At 47.4% G+C, this 21,641-nt stretch overlaps 1 protein-coding gene and 1 non-coding gene across 3 annotated transcripts in view; one reads left to right on the plus strand and one right to left on the minus strand.

Moving 5' to 3' along the window:
- GNB1L (G protein subunit beta 1 like) overlaps window positions 1-21,641 on the minus strand; it is a 68,749-nt gene that overhangs the window by 39,267 nt on the left and 7,841 nt on the right. For both annotated transcript variants that reach the window (XM_045459365.1, XM_045459366.1), the window contains exons 2-3: window positions 2,230-2,375; window positions 1,611-1,736 (exon numbers count right to left, since the gene is read on the minus strand). In XM_045459365.1, coding sequence (XP_045315321.1) covers window positions 1,611-1,736; window positions 2,230-2,354 — 251 coding nt within the window. In that variant the 5' untranslated portion in view covers window positions 2,355-2,375. The remainder of the gene's footprint in view (window positions 1-1,610; window positions 1,737-2,229; window positions 2,376-21,641) is intronic.
- TRNAK-UUU lies at window positions 14,315-14,387 on the plus strand. The gene has a single exon. It is a non-coding gene; the product is annotated as a tRNA-Lys (tRNA).

The following is a 21,641-nucleotide window of genomic DNA, read 5'->3' on the forward strand; positions in this document are numbered from 1 at the left end:
CCCCTTGACATGAAAGTGTACCTTCCTTTCTCAAGGGCCACTTTAGAGAGACTTGGCTCCAAACACAGCTGGGTGCACGGCCTCTAGTGCAACGTAAATGCACCTGGGCATTCCAAGTACCTGCACAGTCTGTGCTGTGGACCTCCTGACCCATGGGCCCCCTGCCCAGAGCAGGACCACCGCTGTGCCATCCAGGTTGGAAGGGGAGGTACCATCAACATTTATTCCCCACACAGCATCAGGCCAGCTCAGGGAGCAGAACTCAGGGCCAGGAGTTCCCTGAGAACAGCCCAAGGTATCTGGGCCCTGGAGGAGCAGGAGACCCCAAAGGGTCTAAGGCCTCAGCTAAAAACTCAAGAGGAATGTTTACAAATAGGAACTTCCAGTGCAAGTGGGGTATTTGGACGCAACATCTATTCTGAGGATCAGGGAAAGACCTCAACTGTATGGAGGGCCTTCCCTACCAACTGGAGATGGGGGCCAGCTTGGCCAGGGAGGGGGCAAGGCGCCGCAACGGCCCTGCAAGCACATACATCCGGGGCCACTGCCCTTCCGGATACCTCCAGTCTGTCAGGCACCTGCAAGCCACCTTCAGGGTGGTGGGAACGGCATGTCTGGCACAAAAATGCTTTGAAGATGGGTGGGAGCCTGACAGGCCTCCTCCTCTGGGGACTGGGAACCATGGTACCCAGATGTCTGGGCTCCAAATCTAGAGAAGGAACACAGACCTGCCCTGGAGGGCATTCAGGAAAGTTTCACTTAAACTTGATAGACATAAACTCATTCTCTTACCCACCTGCCCCTTCCTGCTGCCTCTTGGCCCACCTCTCACCTGGAGTCCCCAAGCTGGTACCTCCACAAAGCTGTGGTGGCAGTGCCAGAACACAGCCCCTCTGGGCTCTGCTGCCCGGCCTCCATCCCTCACATCCCCCATGACATGCACAGGCTGGGCCTGCAGTGGCTTTGGCACACGCAGTTTCTTCTACCAGGAGTGCCAGACCCCACCTCGCTCTCGCCATCCCATCTCACCCTGCACTGGTCAGCCCAAATGCCATGGACCTGGGTGCCTGTGTGGCACTGTCAGTGCCCCTAGGGGTGGCCACACTCAGGGTTTGGAGCACAGCCCCAGTCAGTGGGTAGGCATTAGGTTTAGGCTTTGCACCACCCTGGTGACCAGTCCTAGCCACCTCGTGGGAAGGTGGCCACCCATCAAAGCAGCCGCTGTGACACCAGAGCCCTGGGGAAGGGAAGCTGAAGCTCCTCTAAGGAGATGCCTTGGGCTCAGCCATTGAGCCCTCAGCTCTTGCCCCTGGAGAGGCCTGCTCAGGCCAGGGAGGTGTGGGGCTGTAGACAGAGCTGCTTTCTGTGTTCATCATCTCAGTGGGCACCTGCTTGAATAGCGCAGTGGTCACAGACGCTGCAGTGATGGGCACCCAGCCCACCTACAGTCTCAGGGCAGACCAAGGGCAGAGGTCACACTGCTCCGCACTGGGAGGGGCTGCCTGGCAGCTGGGGGAAACCCCAAGAGCCTCCACTGGCAAGCTCTTGGCCCCTGGTGAAAGCCACAGCTTAACTCCTTTGGGACTGCACTCACCGCCACCAAGACCCACCTGAGGAGCTGGTGCCCTTGGGGCAATGAATGCAGCCAGGTTACACACTGGCCCCGATGGCCGTCCAGGGTAGCAACCGCCCTCCGTGTCTGCAGGCTCCAGATGTGCACCAGCCCACTCAGGGATCTGTTCTGACAAGTGCAAGCACAGACTCAGGAAGAGGCGTCAGTGGAGGACATTCCCAGCATGCTCTGTAGGGCTGGCCTGGAAACCACCCAGCTGGTGGACCAGACGTTCCGTTGTTGGGTTTTCGTTTAGGTGATGGCTGTACATGTGAACTAAGGGTAAAAATGGCACAGTGCTCCTTTTCCAAGGATGGTGGGCAGAGAGTCCCTCAGGCAGAGCCTACTTCTCTGGAGAGGAATGGGGGAGCTCCATCGACACTGTAAACTGGATGGTGTCTATAACAGAGAGGGCATGTTCCTACCTCCTCCGAGGGGGGCGGGCCCAAGGGACAGCTTGTCGAGTGGGCTCTGAAAGGGCAGTCTGCCCGAGTGATGGGCAGCCTGAGCCCTTCATTAGGACCCCCAACTGAGCACCGGGCTCGTTGCTAGCCCACCACCTTCTGAATTCACCCTGGGCTAACCCCTGGGGTTAGGTTGGGACCGCAGCTACTCACCCTGAGAGGAGGAGCGGCTGCCCCTGCTCTTCGGCTCCTCCGAAGAAATGCAGCGCGTGTACTGCCGACTGGGTACCTCGGAGGACAAACCGCGGGTCTGGCGGTGGGAGCGGCGAGGCTGCCATACTGGGAGGAGGTGCAGTTACCTGGGGACCAAGGGAGGGTGTAAGTGACACACCTGTCATCCTTAAGGAAGGTAGTCAGTAGGAGCCCCCCTGGATGCTGCCCACCTCCTTCAGCCTGTCTTCCATCCTGCCTATTGGCCTCTACACTCAAATGGCATCACCGTGGCCCCAACCTATACTGTCTCTGGGTGGGCACCATGGCACCCACACCCTTCTGAGGCCACTCTTACCCTCAGTGTCCTGCGTAGAGCCAGCCACTGGCCTCCAGGCCTCCCTGTCCACCCACCGGCTGTAACCTCTGGCTCCCTGGACCCCACTGGCTGCAGCAGCACTGCTCTAGTCAGGGAAGACTCCTCCTCACTTGGGCTCTCCACACACCCAGTCTCATCTCTGGACCTAGCTGAATCCTGCAAATTCAGTCTCCCTCCTCCCTCACGAGGCCCATCTCCTCTCCTCCCTGCAACGGGGCAAAGACATGCCGGGACATGTTGCCCACCTAGGCCCCGCAGCAAGAACAGGGGCCACGCTGGTCTGCTCCCCCCAGACCACAGGCCTGGCCAAGAACATAGCAGCTGCTCAGCAAGTGTATACTGAAGGGATGAACCAATGGACAGACAAGAGGTGTGTGGGGTCCCTGGGCAAGCAGGATCCAAAGATGGAGAGGGCCCTCTCCCTCACGTGTGCTAAAATATACCACCTGCTGGGTCCTGAAGGCCTGCACAACCACCCTTCGAGAAGGCAGCACCCCATTTACTGTTGGTGAAACTAGGGCAGAGACTGATCTGGTGAGCTGCCCCAGGCCACTCAGACCCAGGCCTGAAGTGGCATGCTGCCACAAAGGGGCAGAGTGGTTTGGGCACTGGTGTGTGGGCAAGGGGCAAGAGACTGAGTCACCTTGCCACTCCCCTGGAGGACTGATATCACAGATGAGTGACCCTTCCTCAAATCACTGGTCCTATGTTTAAAGCCTGCTGGGGCCCACCCACCTGAAAGAAGAAGCCTCCCTGTGTCCCCGCCTGAGCCTGCCCCAGTGATGGTACAGGGGTGGTTGCTGGACCAGAAGTGACCTGCCCCAATGACCAAGGGGCAGGTCCCAGGCCAGGCTGAAGGTTGAAAGGGAAAGTCCAGGAGCAGACCGCTGGGGAACTGTAGTAACTTCATCAGGAGGGCCTCTCCTGCTGGGCTCTGAGACACTTCCCAACCTGCCCATCAGGGAGGAGGCCACCCGACCACTGCAGCAGCCACAGCCACAGCCACAGCCACCAGAGGAATTGGGGCAGGGAAAAGGACAAGAGCAGAGAAGACAGCATTCCTCCAGGAGGGGGCTCTGGCCTATGCCAGAGGTTAGAGAGGGTTCTAGGCCAAGGACGGAGGAGGCCCATGCAGGAGAGGGCTGCAGGCTGAGGACAGGCAAATGCGCAGGAGCAGAGGCAAGAGAGGCATGGGTTTCTCCAGCAGATCAGTCCAGGCACTGCTTCATCCACACCCTTAACAGCGAAGCCCTGTGTACCCCCCCTCCTTGAAACCATCCCAGACCCTTTCGTTCTCTCTCTCCCGTCAGAATAGAGCCAGGAGTAGCTTGATTAAGCAAAAGGTTCAAAACACCTAAGAAATGCCACCGTCAAGGCAGCTGGGGACTTGCAAACCAGGGGGCTCCAAGTCACCAAGGCAGCACAAGGCGGTCAGTGACCCGAGCCTCTGGAGACCATAGGAACCTGGGAAAGGCTGCACAGACCCGGCAGGAGGCCATTGCCAGCACCAGGCTGGCTGAGGCCTGGCCCATGTGAGGGCTGGAAGTAGGGCTGGGGGCTGAGATCCTAATGACCCACAGCAGAGACTACAGGGCCAGGGCCAAGAAGGGGCAGATGCTTACCCTTAATGGTGAGAGACCCCAGGAAGCCACTCTACAGCTCCATCCTGCCTTCATCGAGGGGTTTCAAAGAGAAGGAAGGGGTCCCTCGGAATGTGCCTTACAAATAGCCAAATCCTTGTTTGTTTGTTTGTTTGTTTGTTTGTTTCTTTCCTTCTTTCTTTTTTAGGGTTTTCACTCTAAAAGCCCCTCTCACCTTTGGCTGAAAACCAAATGACTCTTCTCAAACATAAGGACAACCTCCTGTGGGCAGAAGAACCTGACCCCACACTGCTCCACAACCCATGGCCCCTGCTCTGCTGTGGGACAGGTAAGCTGCCTGGAGATGCTTCTGGGCTGGGGCTACAAACCCTGCTAGGCTACCCTCAAGCAGGTGGGCTTGGGACAAGTTCCGAGGAGCAGCTATTGGATCCTCAGAAGCTACTGACTGTCTGTGCTATGCCTGCTCTGCAAGAATAGCTGATCAGCTCCAGGATCTCAGATTTGGAAAAACCCAAGAATGGAGAACCCTGCTAATGCACATCAACCCACCAGAAAAGCCCTGGTCCCTAGGTGCTAGGGAGTGGGGAGCATTCCACCCCACAGTCCAGGCCTTGGAGTCCTCCAGGCCACTTCTGTGCAGGTTCCCACGGTACAGTCCCGACTTGCACACACACCATGTTCAAGTGCGTGCTTGCGTACATGCACAGGAGGCACACACATTCACATCCACTCACATGTACATACACACGCATGCACATGCATGCACATACTCACACACACACTCATAGACAGCACGGGGGCCTTGGGCAGTGCCAGCCGAAGCCCAGCCCACACTTGCCACCTGCCTGAGGCCTGATGGGAGTTTCCAGAACCTCACCAGCACAAGGCTCAGTCTGAGGTGATGAAATCAAGTTCTCCTCTATTGTTTCCCCAGAACTGCAGGGAACAAACCCGTCACGTTGTTACAACAACCAAAATGTTCAGGCCAAAATGATGCATCGGCAATTAAGGGCTCCATCATTTCAAGCAATTAAAATAAATGCTTTATTTGAAAACTAATTAATTCTAGCTACATATTTTTCCCATGACAATATCCTATGATTACTTGATTTATGACATCTAATTATTCTTTATTAATCTAATTGAGAATAATCGCGTTATCCTATCTTCCCTGGCACTGGGCCGCCCGGAGCGGAGGCCACAGCCCCTTGTGCAACACCAGTGCGTGATACCAGCCGCCCGCTGCTGCTTCGTTTCCCTGTTCTGTCACTTGTCTTTTCCTCCCAGAGGGCAAAGGAACATGAAACTTAATCCACTGAGCACAACTTCGGATTCTGCCTGCTCCTCGAGATGTCAAAGAGAGACACATTCTTTTCAAAATTAAAAAGAAAGACAATCTGACACAATTTGCGCAACTCTGACAGCCTTTCCAACTGATGTTATGAACCCCCCACTCCCCCACCCCCCTGAAAGCCCCTCAGGCCCTTGGCCCATGGATGGAGGATGACAGCGCCCCCCTGCATCCCATCTTAGAAGCAGCAGTCTGGCAGGGCTTACATAGGGTCATCCACACAGAGAGGGGCCCCAGACCCTCCTTCCTGGTGTGGACAGCAGCAAGGGCAGGGGCGGGAGCAGTGTCCCATGTGGAAAGGCATCAGGGCTACATTTGGAACTTACCGTCCCACAAAGCCATGTGTACCTTGGGCAGGTGCAGCAGCCACAGGGACCCAAGGACGCCCCTCCTGGGGGGGTGTGCGCAGTAGAACACACAACCAACCAGTGACTGGCAAACACAGAAGAGGCAGGGCCAGGGGAGAAGCTGGTACCCAAAGACCACGGGTCCCTACCTCTGTGTGCCCCACAGCCTAACCTGCAAACAGGTCCCACTCAGTCACAGAATCCTTTCCTTTTACTGCCCCAGAGCCACTGGTCCCAGAAGAAGCTTGGAATCAAAAACAGCATGAAGTGAGCCCAAGCAGGGGAGCCACCACCCAGAGATAGATACCCATGCACTGCTCTTGCCTGTCCCCGCCAACCGGGTCCTGCCTGCTTGGGAGTATAAGGACAGGCTACACAGGATGTTGGGAGTGCCTCAAAGAGGACCCCAAGTCCTCCCACACGTGTGCCTAGAACAGCTCCAGCAGCCCCAAGAGGCACTAAGAATTCCATAACCAGCACAGACTAGGGAAGCACTACTACCTGGCAGGATAGATGCCCACAAAACAACTAAAAATGCTAATAAAATAAAAAACCAAAATCTTCAGTACATCACTAAGCTGGTAAAAACAAACAACAACAACAACAACAGAAAAAGTTTAGAACCTTCACAGGCCCAACACTTCAGTGGAATTAAACCTAGTGAGGTCTGCGGAGCCCCCAGTTGGTGCCTGCCCTGAGGGCATTTGCTACATTAGTGACCCAGAATTCTGGTTCTCAAGCAAGGCCTCTGAATCGATGAAAGACAATGCTAGGGCTCTCCCAAAGTGGGCAATCTCATAGGAGTATCTCCATAAAGATGAGACCCCCCACAAGGCTAAATTCTCAGTGTTAGACTGAACCAGAAGTAAACCTACAACCAGAGTTGCCAGAATAATGCCAGCTCCCAGGGTTTAGTCCTAATTTACACCACCTTGGGAGGTCCTCAAAACTTCAGTCTGTAAATGTCTCTCAGAAGGAGCCCACCTTCAACACCGGCCTGAATGAATTCATAGACAAAGCCCTATGAAATGCAAGTAATTAAAACTCATAGAAACAAAAAAGGAAAAATTGCACCATGAGTGAGAGCCATGAGAAACAACAAGAGGCAGAACTAGACCTCTAGTGCACAAAGCATTCAGGCATATAAAACAGGGATATTTAATGCTCTTAAAGAAATAAAAAGAGGGAGCTAAAATTCCAAGTTGAGAGCATAAAATCACCACTCAGATTTGAAAAAAGATACAGGCAGGTGAAAGGTTGTTGGGAAACAGGAGATCTACATTGTGCCAAGGTATTACACTACAGATTATTTACTGATCACAGAAGGAGAATGTTCCTTAACAATGGAGACATCTGGCTGTCACCACCTTCACCATGAGATCGAAGCTGGCACCGCCAATTGTAAACAAACCAGCATCACTTATCTCCTGAGGTGATGCCAGAAGACACGGCACCATCCCTGTACATCTGTGCCAACAACCTGCAGAAAACAATCAGATACATCTAGATTATGGGATACTGGGCAAGATAACTAGCTCAGACTTATCATAAAGGTCAAGATCAAGAGAAAAAACAAGAGCAAAAAGCAGGGTGAGTGTTCTAAATTGAGAGACTAGAGGCATCGTGACCAAATCTAACAGGTGAACCTTGATTAGACTCTAGATCAAAAAAGGTGGGGGCTATCAAGGACATTTTGGTGACAAATGGGAAAATGCGAATATGGGCTACAGATAATATGGAATTATTGTTAATTTTCTTGGGCAGCAGGACAGTGGTATTTTATGGAGAAGAATGTCCTTATTCTCAGGCAATGGTGTTGCAAGGGTGAAACATCATGATGTCTGCACATTGTTTTCAAATGTGGCAACATGTTAACAAGTGGTGAACACAAGTGAAGAGTATGCAAGTATTTACTCTGCTACACTTGCAGCTCTTCTGTAGGTTTACAATTATAAAAGCACTCTAGATGAGGGGAAGGAAGATAAATCTGCCCTGGACTCATAACCAGAATAAGGAACACATAGATCAAGAAGAAAGCAAACAGCAAAAAGGAAAATAAGCAAAAGAATTTGAATAGATATTTCATAAGAAACATAAATGGCTAATAAACATATGAAAGAGATGTTTAACCTAATCTTGGAAATGCTTGTCAAAACCAGTGTGATAGAATTACACTCCTAGCAGATTAGCAAAAAATTAAACAATCTGTCAAATGTGGACTACAATGTGGGACAACTAGAAACCTTTACCATGCTACCGGCAGCATAAACTGAAAGAATCACTTTGGAAAACAATCTGGGATTAGTTTGCACACGTTATGATGCAACAGTCCCCTTTCTTAGATAAACACACTAAAGAAATTCTCACATGTGTACAAGGAGAGATTTGTAGAAGAATGTTCATAGCAATATTATGCATGCTAATAAAAACTAGAAACAACTCAAATGGCCCTCAACTGCAGAACAGGATAGAATTGATATATTCATACAATAGACTATTCCACAAAATTGAAACTGTATAAACTCCAGTCTCACATGGATGAAACTCAAAATCCTAATTCTCATCAAGAGACATTAAGGGTGTAAAAAATGAGGCTATAGACAGGGAGAAAATATTCATGACACATATATCTGATGAAAAACCATACTCAGATTATAAAGTTAATAAGCAAAAGTTAAAGTGATTCTAAAAGGCTAAAATTAGAGATGGACAAAGGTATTTCAGGCAAAAGAAACTAAAAAAAGCAGGAGTTGAAATACAGATGTCAACAAAGTTGAATTTTAGCTGAAAAGCATTAGAATTGACAAACCCAGATACTTTCCAATACTGAAAGCTGCAATTCACAATGAATATATGATAGCTGTGAATATCTATGCGCTAAACAACAGAAACACTACCTTTATAAAACAGAAACTACAGGAAATGTAAAGAGTCACAGAAAAAACTCATCAATAATTGGAAAACATGATATACTACTACTCTCAGTACAAGTCATTATCAAGTGGATGATACTAAGTAAGGAGATAGAAGACTCCATGAGGTAAATATTATGGATCCATATGGAACTTTACACTCTGCTAACAGAGACTACATCTTCTTCTTAAGTGCACATGAACATGTGTAAAAATTGTCTATTGGGTCACAAAGAAAATACCAGTAATTTCCATTAAAAAGAAATATTATAAACATATACTATAACCACAGCACAAACTAGAAATTAACAAAATAAAAACTAAAGTGTCCTCCCAACTAAAAATTTAAAACCATTTATTAAACGTGGGGCGCCTGGGTGGCTCAGTCGGTTGAGCATCTGACTTTGGCTCAGGTCATGATCTCGCAGTTCGTGAGTTCGAGCCTCGTGTCGGGCTCTGTGCTGACAGCTCAGAGCCTGAAGCCTGCTTCTGATTCTGTGTCCCCCTCTCTCTCCACCCCTCCCCTGCTTGTGCTCTGTCTCTCTCTGTCTTTCAAAAATGAATAAACATAAAAATTTTTTTAAACATTTATTAAACAATAGATTTTAGGTAAAAGGGGAAGTACTTAATCCACAAATTTTAAAAATGACAATGAAAAACACTGTAAACCAGAATTCATGAGATATATTTAAAGCTTTGACCAGAGGGAAAGTAGAGACCAGTATAACTTAGGAATATCATGCAAAAATAGTAAAATATTAGCAAACAAAATATAACATCAAATTAAAGAAATAATACATGATGACCAAGTGGAATTTATCCTTGAAATGCAAGGTTAGCTCAATTAGAAAATCCATTAATGTCATACAACATATTAATAAATCAGTGAGAAAAATCATATAATTATCTCCATAGATGCGAAAAAAAAGCCTTTGACAGTATTCAATACCCATTTTTAAAAATTTTTTTTTAACATTTATTTTTATTTTTGAGACAGAGAGAGACAGAGCATGAACGGGGGAGGGTCAGAGAGAGGGAGACACAGAATCTGAAACAGGCTCCAGGCTCTGAGCTGTCAGCACAGAGCCCGACACGGGGCTCGAACTCAAGGACCACGAGATCACGACCTGAGCCAAAGTCGGCCGCCCAACCAACTGAGCCGCCCAGGCACCCCTCAATACCCATTTTTTACTAAAACACCTAATCAAATAGAAACTGACTAAAAATGACTAAAATACACACACACACACACACACACACACACACACACACACACACAAAATCCCCTCCTTAGTTCTACAGACATTACTTTATGAAGGAATACTGGAGGTATTTCCTCTAAGATCAGAATACCCAACATCTATACTACTATTCAACACTGCACTGGAGGTTTAAACCAATGCAATTAAATAAGAAAAATCAATTAAAGGCATATGACTTAGAAAAGAAAACATTAAATTATTTTCCTGATAACATGATGATATACATGAGAACCTTAGATAATCAAACATAAAATAGAGTCAAACATTAAAAAAAAAACAAAAAAAAAAACTTTAGTATGGTAGCAGGAAAAAAACTCACAAAGAGAACTCAATAGCTTCCTTATGCCCAAACAGTAACCTGTTAAAGAAAAGTCCATTCATAATACCAACTTAGAAGATAAAATACCTAATAAACTTAAAATGTTTTCCATGTCAAAAGAGATAAAATTCTAATATTTCTAAAATATACAGAAATCTTTGGGGCACCTGAGGGCTCAGTTGGGTAAGTGTCGAACTCTTGATTTCAGCTCAGGTGATGATTTCAAGGTCATGAGATCAAGCCGAGTCGAGCTCCATGCTAGGTGTAGAGCCTGCTTCAGATTCTCTCTCCCTATGACCCTCCCTTGCTCTCTCAAAAAATAAAGTAAGATAAAATACATAGAAATCTTCAAAATTAAGTAAAGTCCAAAGACCAAATAGGCAAAAGACATGAATTCACATACACAAGAAATGAAAATGGCCCTTAAACATATAAAAAGATGCTTAACATCACTCATGCAGAAATGTAAATTGAAACTACTTTGACAGATTCTGTCCAGGATGCATAAGCTCACTATAGCCTTTCTCTCTCTGGCTGACCGCAACTATAAAAACTCCAGACAAAATATGAGGAGCAATTACCTAAAAATTTTGAAAAGTGAACAATAGCAGACAGACTTTGGAGGCAAAACTCTGGAGAAGTGACCTGTATGGGGATGAGTTTTCTGTTTTTATTATTATGTCTTGAGGCACTGCCTTGAGGATAGGCCCAGCTTGCATAGCTGCCATGCAGCAGTGGCTAAAACTTAGACTAACAACTTTACAAAGAGTTTAAAGAATGTGAGAGGAAATCCCTGATGGTTTGTTTTCTCTCTCAGCACTGCCCCAAGAATGGGCCCCAGACATAGAACTGTGTGGGAGAAATGACTCTGAGAGAAACTTCTGTCCTTTTGGCCAGAGAGAGAATCCTGCAGGATGGAGTGTGAGTGGGGGGCAGGGGAGGGAGGGAGAATTGCAGAGAGGAAAGAGCTAAAGAAAAAGGTCTCTCAATTCTGTGAATGAACCCACAAAAGTCCCAGGCTCACTGCTGAGATTCATAAGCCTGGGACGGACCCAAAGGAACACCTCAAAAGGTTTGAAAATTGAAAAGAGATTAAAACCATAGCCCACAAAGGGCAAGACAGAATTGTGTGGCAATTCTAACTGGATTGACTGCCTGCTAATATAAAACTCAACATTCTCCAGAGGGCCCAAAGTAATACTCAACCAGGACATGTCTAGGATACGATACAAAATTATTCAACATACCAGGAACTAGGAAATGAGACCAGTTCTCATGGGAAAAGACAACTTATAGATGCCTACCCTGAGACGATTCAGATGTTGGGAGTATCATTAAGGATTCTAAAGCAACTTTTAGGATTATGTTCCATACAGCAAAGGTAAACACACTTGAAATGAACAGAAGTAAAGTTCTCAACAGAGAAATAGAATTTTTTTAGGGCCAATTTTTTTAGGGCACCTGGGTGGCTCAGTCAGTTAAGCGTCCAGCTCTTGATTTCAGCTCAGGTCATGATCTCACGGTGTGTGGGACTGATCCCTGTGCTGGGCTCCACACTGACAGAGCAGAGCCTGCTTGGGATTCTCTCTCTCCTCTCTCTCTGCCCCTCCCCTGGCTTGCATGCACGCTCTCTCCCTCTCTTAAATTAATAAATAAACATTTTTTTTTTTTTTAATTTTTTTTTTTTTTAACGTTTATTTATTTTTGGGACAGAGAGAGACAGAGCATGAACGGGGGAGGGGCAGAGAGAGAGGGAGACACAGAATCGGAAACAGGCTCCAGGCTCTGAGCCATCAGCCCAGAGCCCGATGCGGGGCTCGAACTCATGGACCGCGAGATCGTGACCTGGCTGAAGTCGGACGCTTAACCGACTGCGCCACCCAGGCGCCCCTAAATAAACATTTTTAAAAGGGTAGTTTTTTTTAAAGGAAATGTCAAAACCAAATAATACAATAATCTGAAACAAAAAAATTCAATATGGAATGGGAGATGACAAAGGAAAGAGCCAATGAACATGAAGATTGATTAACAGAAATTATCCAATATGAAGACAGAAAAGAAAACGATTGAAATAAATGATTAGAGCCTCAGTGACTTGTGAAATAACTGTAAAAGGTCTGACATTTGTGTCACTGAAGTCTGAGAAGAAGAGAAAGAAATGGAGCAGGAAAATTACTTGAATAAATCACTGCCTGAAATTTTACAAATTTGAGAAAAGACAAAAATTTATAGATCTAAGGACTCAATGAACCATAAGCAGGATAAAAACTACATTCAAACACATCATAATTAAACTGTTGAAAATAATAAAGAAAAATAACTCAACATTGATGACACATACATAGGGAAATAATAATCTGAATTAGTGTGGATTTCTCATCAGTAACCACAGAAGCCAGGAAACGGTGGGGTGTCTTTAAAGTATTAAAAGGAAAAAAAAAAAAAAACCCTCCATATCCAGTAAATTCTCTTTTGGGAATGAAGGCAAAAATATTCTCAGATGAAGGAAAACAAAGAGAATTTCTCACCAGCAGATATAGCCTAAAAGAAATACTAAATGAGGTTCTACAGCTCAAAAATAATGAGAACCAGAAAGAAATATGGGCCTTCAAGAAGGCAGAGGAAGACAAACAGTAAATATCTGGGTAAATATAAAAGCAAAATTTCACCCCTTAAGTGAACATGTATATTACTAAAATAACACTGTCTGGTGGGGTTTTCAGTATGACAGCTATCACATGAAGGCAGGAGAGTAAGAGGACCTATATGATTGTAAGGCTTTGATATTTTACTTGAAATGAAAAAAAAAAAATTAACTCTAAGAAGACTGTGAAAGGTTGAGAATGTACGCTGCAATCTCCAGAGCAACCATTAAAAACATAGTATATAATACAAAGAGATACAGCCAAAGCCAATAGAAAAATTTAAACAAGAGTATTTGAAAATATTTAAATAATTCATAAGGAAACAGGAAACAGGGAGAGGGGAACCAAAAAACTAGAGGAAAAAGAGAAAATAACAAAACGGTAGACCAAAATAGAATCATATCAATGATTATAATAAATAAAAATGCTCTCAACGTGTTAATTATAAGATCCAACAATGATAAGCTATTTAAAAAAAGATCCAACTATAAGTTATCTGGCAGAAACCCACCTTAAATATAAAAACACAGATTAAAAGTAAAAAGATGAAAGTGAATTACTATATGTACAATAAGAGAAAGTTGGTTGGATAAAATATATTAATATCATGGAAAGTAGACCTCAGAGAAAGGAATATCATCAGGGATAAGGATACATAAAAATAAAAGGTATCAATTCATCAAGAAGATATTAAGAGTGCTAAATATGTACTCAGTTAATGACAGAATTTCAAAATGCATGAAGGAAAAACTGATGCAACTGAAAGCAGAAATAAACAAATATGTAATTATAGCTGGAGACTTAAACACGTCCTTAGTAATTAGCTGAGTAAGTGGCCAAAAAGTCATACAGAACCCTGACTAATACTATCTACCTACATGACCTAGTTGACATTAAGAGAACACTCTATCTAACAGAAAAACACATTCTTCACAAATGCACATGCAATATTCATCAAGATAGACCATATCCCAGATCATAAAACAAAACCTTAAAAAATGAAGAAGAAACAAAAGCATACAAAATATATTCTCTAACGTTATGGAATTAAGCTGGAAATCAATAGTGGAAAGGTAAATGGAAAATCTCCACATATTTGGAAAATGAATAATACACTTTTAAATAACCAATTGGTCCAAGAAGTAGTCAAGAGAAATTAGAAAGTATTTTACATGCAATAAAAATGAAAACCAAAATAATCAAAATTTGTAGGATGCAGCTAAAGTGAGGCATGGAGGAAAATTTATAGCATTAAATGTCTACATATGGGGTGCCTGGATGGCTCAGTTGGTAGAGCATGAGACTTTTGACCTCAGGGTCATGAGTTCAAGCCCCATGCTGGGTGTAGAGATCACTTTATAAAAACGCCCACATTAGAAAGAAAGAAAGGTCTCAAATCAATGACCCAGTGTGCACCTTAAGAAACTAGAAAAAAAGGCTCAAAATAAGCCCCAAAGCAAACCAAAGGAAGAAAATAATAAGGATAGAGCAGAAACGAATACAACAGAGAATAGTAAAGCAACAGAGAAAAATCGACAAAATCAGAGATTGGCTCTTTATTTATTTAATTTTATTTTAGAGAGACAGAGAGAGCACATGAGTGGGGGAGAGGGGCTCATTCCCTCTGGAGAGAGAATCTTAAGTAGGCTCCAATGCTCAGTACGAAGTCCAACTCAGGGCTCAATCCCACAACCCTGGGATCATGACTTGAGCTGAAATCAAGGGTCAGATGCTCAACCGACTGAGCCACCCAGGTGCCCTGAGATTGGTTCTTTAAAAAAGATTCATAAAATTGATAAATCTCTATCTAGACTGACAACCACAAAAAAGGGGGAAAGAAACAAACTATCCTCATGAAAGAAGGATTATCACTCGAGACACCGACACACCAGCAACATTAAAAGGGCAGTAAGGAAATGCTATTAACAACTCAATGCACAAAAACTCAACAACTTAGATGAAATGGAACTTAGGGCCACAAACTACTAAAATGGCTACAATAAAGAAGAAAATCTGACAAAACCAAGTGCTGACAGGAATGTGGAATAGAATTCTCATATATTGTTTGTAAGGATGTAAAGTGGTACCAGCATTCTGGAAAACAGTTAGGTAGTTTCTTACAAAATAAAATATATGTGTATCATATTCCTGGCAATCCTACCCCTAGGTGTTTACTCTACAGAAATGAAAACTTATGTGCAAAGAAAAGCCTGCACATGAATGTTTATAGCAGCTCTGTTCATACTGCCCCAGAGGTCCAACCATGGGTGAACAAAATACTCTTGAGCAATAATAAGGAACAAACTATTGAAAAACACAACTAAACGGATGGCTCTCCAGAGAATTATGGTGAGTGAAAGGTTACATATGGCATGAGCCTAGTTATATGGCATTCCAGAAAAGGCCCAACAAGGTAGAGAGCACAGATGGGCAGTGGCTAGGGGCCAGGGGTGGGGAGACAGGCTGACTACCGAGGGGGAGCAGGAGGAAAGTTCTGAGGTAATGGATCAGTTTCCATGTCAGGATTGTGGACGTGCTGGTGTGCGCAGGTGTTACGACTCACTGTAAGTACATTTCATAATAATGATCATATTAATAACAGATACTTAGGAGTTCAATCTGATATAATAAAAGGACTGAAGAAATAGACAAACAGGAGAGAGCAGACAAATCTTGCATGCAGGAAAATTCCAAATAATTTGTATGGATATTCCGCCCTCAAGGATGTGGAACAGAATTCCCACCCCTGACGCAGGGACTGCACATACTGACTGCCGTCCTAAGAGGACAGTCTGCAAAGGGAGAGAAAAGAATAACTTTAACAGAAAGGAAACCTGACAACCACTACCTCGGCCAGGTGACCAAGGTCAACATCAACAGTGATGTCATTTTGACAACATGTACCATTAATATGTGATGAGACGGCACTTTACCTTTGAGGTCTGGCTCCCAGAAACCCACAACCCGTCTAACTGTGAGAAAAACACATGACATATCCTAGCTGAGGAACACTCTACAAAAGACCCAGCTGGTACCCCACAAAATTGTCAAGGCAATAATAAAAATAAGGAAAGTCTAAGAAACTGTCACAGGCCAGAGGAGACTAAGGACACATGACAACTAAATGTAATGTACTGTCCTGGATAGGATCCTGGAACAGAAACAGGACATTAGGTAAAAACTCAAAATATCTGAATAAATTGGGACTTAAGTCCACAATGATGTACCAATATTGGGTCATTACTGTGACAAATGTACCATGCTAATAATGTAAGATGTTAATAAGACGAGAACAGGGCTCAAGCATGCACTAGGTCACTGCTCTTGGCCATTTTCTGGAATGTTGTTTTTTTTTTAATATAATATATTTGACAATATTGTGCTGTTTTTTCTTGAGCTACAATTGATTTGATTTACCACTAACATGCTATGAAAACCATTTCCTGCTTAGACTTTTCTGGCTTATAGCCAATTTCTATCTAATTCTACTCAGGTGACTCTAAACAGATTTAATGCCAATTTTTAAGTGTTTAGCCCATTTAAAATAATACGCCATCTTATTATGGTGCCCTAATAGATTTAAATTCATTTAGTGTCCCTAATATAAGGTAAGCAGTATTCAGTTAAGGAAATTAGCCGATGACTGTTACCATCAGCAGCAGCAGCAGCAGCACCATAGTTACTTCTAGAAGCAGAGTAGCATGCCAGGGAAAGAAGACAGCTCTCCACCAGGCTGACCAACTCATTCTCTCCTTGAAGTATACAGCCATCCTAGTGGGAAGCTTCTGAATTGGCTGGTCCTTCAGGCTGCAGGAACAGAGACCCACTCACTTTATACTTCCCAGGCTACACCTGGAACCAGAAAGATGCTCTCTGGACAGGCCCATCCTGAGTGCTGCCTTGTCACCCTCCCACCTTCCTGATCAGGACAGACTATAGCAAGAATCCCAGAACTGGCCCCTCGAAGCCACATCACAGACACAGTGACCTGGGCAGTCTAGGCCAGGTCACTGGGAAACTTCCCAGGGCTGCTGCCTCATACCAGGGAAGTGGGGTTCTGACCACTGCCATCCACAGTCTTTGAAATGCAGGGAGTCCCAGGGGAGTCAGCAGGTCCACATAAGGGCATCAGAAGCCAGCCTACAACTTAGGATAACCCCTTTGCAAGTGGTCACCCTATTGCTGAGTCTCCTGGGGGTCAATATCTCTCCACGGCATTGGCTCACCACTCAAGCCAGGGGTGGGGGCAGCCCACTGAATGATGCCCAGGCCCCAGAGGGGTGATCCTGCCATAAAGAAGGCCAAGGGCACAGTCCCTTCCAGAGAGCCCAGACCTGCCCATGTCAGCTTTAGGAAAGCATGTCCAGAGGGGACAAGGGAAGCAGCAATTCTGCTGGGATAGTAAGATCTCTATCCCATTACATACAGCTCATGGCCACAAAGAACTGGACACACTCCCTGGGCCAAAGAAAGCATGCTGCACCTCCCTGCTTGGGCCCCATGGGCTGCCAGGCACAGGCCCAGCCTAGAAGGGACCTGGGTGGGTTGGGCCAGCCCCGGCACCAACCCAGCCTGCGCCCACAGCAACCTTCCCCGGCCCCGAGCCAGGGAAGCAGGTTTGCTGGGGTAACTCAAACTTCACAAAGAAACCATTTCTGGAATGGGGCTCCGTTTGGCTATTCGGAGTCAAAGGCGCACTTCATAGCTTCTTTCCAAACCCTATGCATTGTCAGGGCCCTTTCCCCTTTGAAGCCTCGGTGAGTGATTGAAGCATCTACTTTCTGAGGGGCAGATAGCACCGGGCTGGTAATCTGACTCTAAGCCTGGGGATAAAGGTAGTTTGTTTCCTCTCAGCCCGTCTGTCAACACCTCCTCAGTAATTAGCCCTAATTATTACCAAGGGCCAGCCTCCCATTCGGTTATTAAATCAGAAATAGTATCGTGGCCGGGCATCTGTCAACGCCCGACTGGTGACCTTGGATTCATTGAATCCTCTGTCAGTATCCGTGGCTTCAAAGATGCAGATCCTGGGGAGGGGTTCCGGGGACGCAGTGCGGCCAGCCCTGCCTAGGAGGGAGGGTTGAGGGGAGGGAGGACACAGCCACGAATAGCCCTGGCCTCGGAGTCCAGGGGGAGGTGGGAGCCAGGCACCATCCCTGCACCCTCCTTCTCCCTGGGCAGCAAGTGCACACCGCAAACATGGCCATCTCCACCTCCCCAGGCGACTGAGGGAACACTGTGTGTATGGTGTGGGGGTAGGGGGGTGTAAGGCATGCCCTCCAGCAGCCCTTCCCCTAGGGGACCAAAAGCCAGTCCCAGGCCTGCTTGCCTCTGGCATAGCCATCTCCCAGGAGCAGGAGGTGGTGGTGGCCTGAGGCCCGGCAGGGTCCTGTGCTGGCTTTTTTCTTGAATGCACAGGTAAAACAGCCAAGCCCTGGGGCCAGGAACCCCCTCTGAGCTTCAAGTACAGCCAGGACATCTCCCCATGGACCAGAAAGTCCACAAACAAGATCTGGGGGACAGCTGTAGAAACAGGCTTCTGTGGTAGAGTCAAGGGTGCTGCACTCCTGAAGGCCCGGGGAGATACACTGACCCACCTCCATCCTTTGCCTGAAGCTTCTCGTTCTGTCCAAAAGCAGCAAGTCACTTGCTCCATAACTGGAAACCTTCTGCTCCCACAGAGCTCAGGCATTCCTGGCTCCTCGGAGGGGGAAGATTTACCCCCTCAAGCAGGAGTGTGCCAGGTCCCATGGGAGCTCCTTGCCTGCAGTCAACCACAGCAGTGTCCCACACTGTGTCTGGACATTCACCACTCCCCTCCCCCCAGGTCCGCAGGCACCCCTTCTGGAAGGGCCCCACCGTGTTTGGAGGAGAAGGCAACAGAAGCCAAGTTACAGCCACATCCCGTGGGACCTGGCTCCTCTGCTGGGGTCAAGGCCCACGTGGTATGATGGGTGACCAGGTAGAGGTGAGCATGACCCTCCCACCAGCGTGCATGTTCTCCCCTGCCACAGCACAGCCAAGTCCCTGCTGGGTGCTCTGCCAGTGCTCCCACACTGGCAGGGCCAGGCTGGGCTGGCTGGGGCAGCAGGAGTGAGCTTTATGGACAAAGGCACAGTGATATCTAACAGACTAGCAGCTGCAGTATATGAGGTGTGAACGACCAGTGTGCCCCAAGGCCAGCAGAGGCTTCCTGAGGCCAGGCCACTGAGGCCAGCAGTTACACTTCTCCTTGGGACCGAGAGACAGGCCAATCTTGCTGGACCGAAAGGAAACGCCAGGGAGGGTGGCTGCGGGGCTGCAGGGCAGGCAGGCTGGGCAGGCAAGGCTGCTCCATAAACAGGCACCTCAAGCTGCAGCTGAGGATGCCTGTCACCCCCAGGAGCAAGTCCAGGGAGCTTGGCAAGATAGCAGGAAGGAAGTCCCACTCGGAAGCATTTTCAGCCAGCCTGCCCCCACGAACTTACAGGCAGGGGTGGGAACTCAGCCAACGAAAGGCCAGCAGCATTTTTGTCCGTGGTGAACACACGGAAAAGCTTGTTGTTTTACAGTAAGTGTGACCATTCCCATGCACCAGTGCCAGCCTCTGGGGCCCACTTCCACCAAGAGATCTGGTCCGCAGCAGCAAGCTGCCCAGGGCTGACAACAGCACCCAGACAACGCTCATCCTTAGGCATGGAATGGGGGCCAACCCCCATGGGCTTATGCCCAGGCAGCTCCTCCGAACCTGATTCCACTTGAAGAGGGGGTCCCTAAACACAATGGTGGTAATGCATTTTCTGACAGGGATCCATGTGTTTGCTCCTATGACAGAGGCTCCTATGACAGGTTGCCCGCCCCCCCCCAACTCACAGATGTGCAAATAACATGCCTACAGATGCACCGCATGCTCAGAATGGGCTGTAGGGTTCTGTGCACATACACGTGTCTACGTGCACACATTCACAGGGAAGGGAAGGACAGGGAAGGACCAGGGACAGTGAATGCAGTCCTGAGGGGCCTGCTGCCTCTAAGCTCATGTGAGGCAGAAATTCTCTCCATTACACAGGTAGCAAAATGAGACTTGCCAAAGTTCAGCATCTTGTGCGGGCCAGAGAGGGATGGGATGCAGGACACAATGACAGGGACCAGGAGGCCACAGTGGGCATTGTGAAGTGGACACCTAGAGCAGGGTGGAAGCACAGGGGCAGAGCTGTGCTGGCCCTGGGCTATCCTCCTGGCCACCACTATGCATGGCTCCCATTTGCACTCTGATTTTCAGGGGAGGAACATAGGGTCTTGGTGGTGGAAAGGCTGCCATCTCCCAGGGGACAGCACCCTGGATTGGATACCTGGCCAACTCCATGCTTCCTGGCTTCCCCTACCCTGTAGGCCCTCACAGGCTGCCCACCTCCCTACTCGTGGCCTTCAGAAAACCTTGGCTATGGTGCAAAAGTGTCAAGGTGAACAACACTGTGTACTCAGGACTTCATGGGGCTTGAGATGTGGCACTCCCAGTGGCCAGGAGGCATCCCTGCGCTGACCACACAGCACCTGCACTTCGCCACCTGTGTGGCAGAGTGTGGGCTCACTGTCAGCCCAGGCCCCCTGTTGCTCAGGCACATAGAGGGAGAGCAGCCCGGGATACTCCTCTCCACTGTATGGTGGCCCCACCTGGCAAGTGGATGAGCACCCATCACACACAGGCCCCAACCCTGGCTGTGCACCCCTGAGGCCAGGAGAGAAGGAATGGGCTGCCAAGGGCACCCTGCAGGCCAGGGGCTCTTCCCAGGCTGTCAACACCCTTGTAACAGAGATCATGTCACCCATCTATAAATGAGGAAAGCACAGCCCGAAGAGAAAGTGAGCTCAAGACTCCCGCCGTCCAGGACAGCATGCTTAGCCAGGCAGTCCACCAACATGACGCCCCCGGCTTAAGAAATGACCACTGCTGGAGCCAAGCAAGGAACACACCACCTCTGTGTTTACGATAATATGTGTTTTTAAAATTAGACAAGACAATTTAAAGAACAGGGTGGGGAGGTAGTGGGAATGTTTCTCTACCAAATAATGAAGACTCACTATAAAACTAGATAATTGGTGGGGGACAGACTGGACCAGAGAGCCAGGTATGTATGAGAAAGATGGAACCTTGGACACATTGGGCCAGCACGGCATCCTGAACCTGATGCTGGCAGGTCCGTGCCCGTGGGAAAAGGTAAGATGGGATCCTCTACTGGTTAGGGCAGAATAGGTCACACTGTGGAAAACACAAGCCCCCAAACTCAGAAGCTCCACACATCAGATTACATGTCCAGCACAGGTGGGCAGAGGAGCCCTGCTCATCACTGGCCATCTCATGGCCACAGCAGAGCCACGCCATTAGTTACAAGCTAACTCAAGAGTCGATGTAAAAGGTAAAACATTAAAACTGGGAAGTATAGGGTAATGTCTCTGTACCTTCAGATACACAAAGATTTCTGAAAGAAGAAGAAAAAGTTCCCAGACGTTACTGGGCATATCCTGCTGCTGTGGCCTGGAGGGGCTCTGCACCTCAGCACTCAGCGATGCTCAAAGGGTGTTCACCACAACACTGTCTGCAATAGCAAAAATGAAAAAC

This window comes from Leopardus geoffroyi, chromosome D3 (genome assembly GCF_018350155.1).
Source record: "Leopardus geoffroyi isolate Oge1 chromosome D3, O.geoffroyi_Oge1_pat1.0, whole genome shotgun sequence".
NCBI classification, from domain to species: domain Eukaryota; kingdom Metazoa; phylum Chordata; class Mammalia; order Carnivora; family Felidae; genus Leopardus; species Leopardus geoffroyi.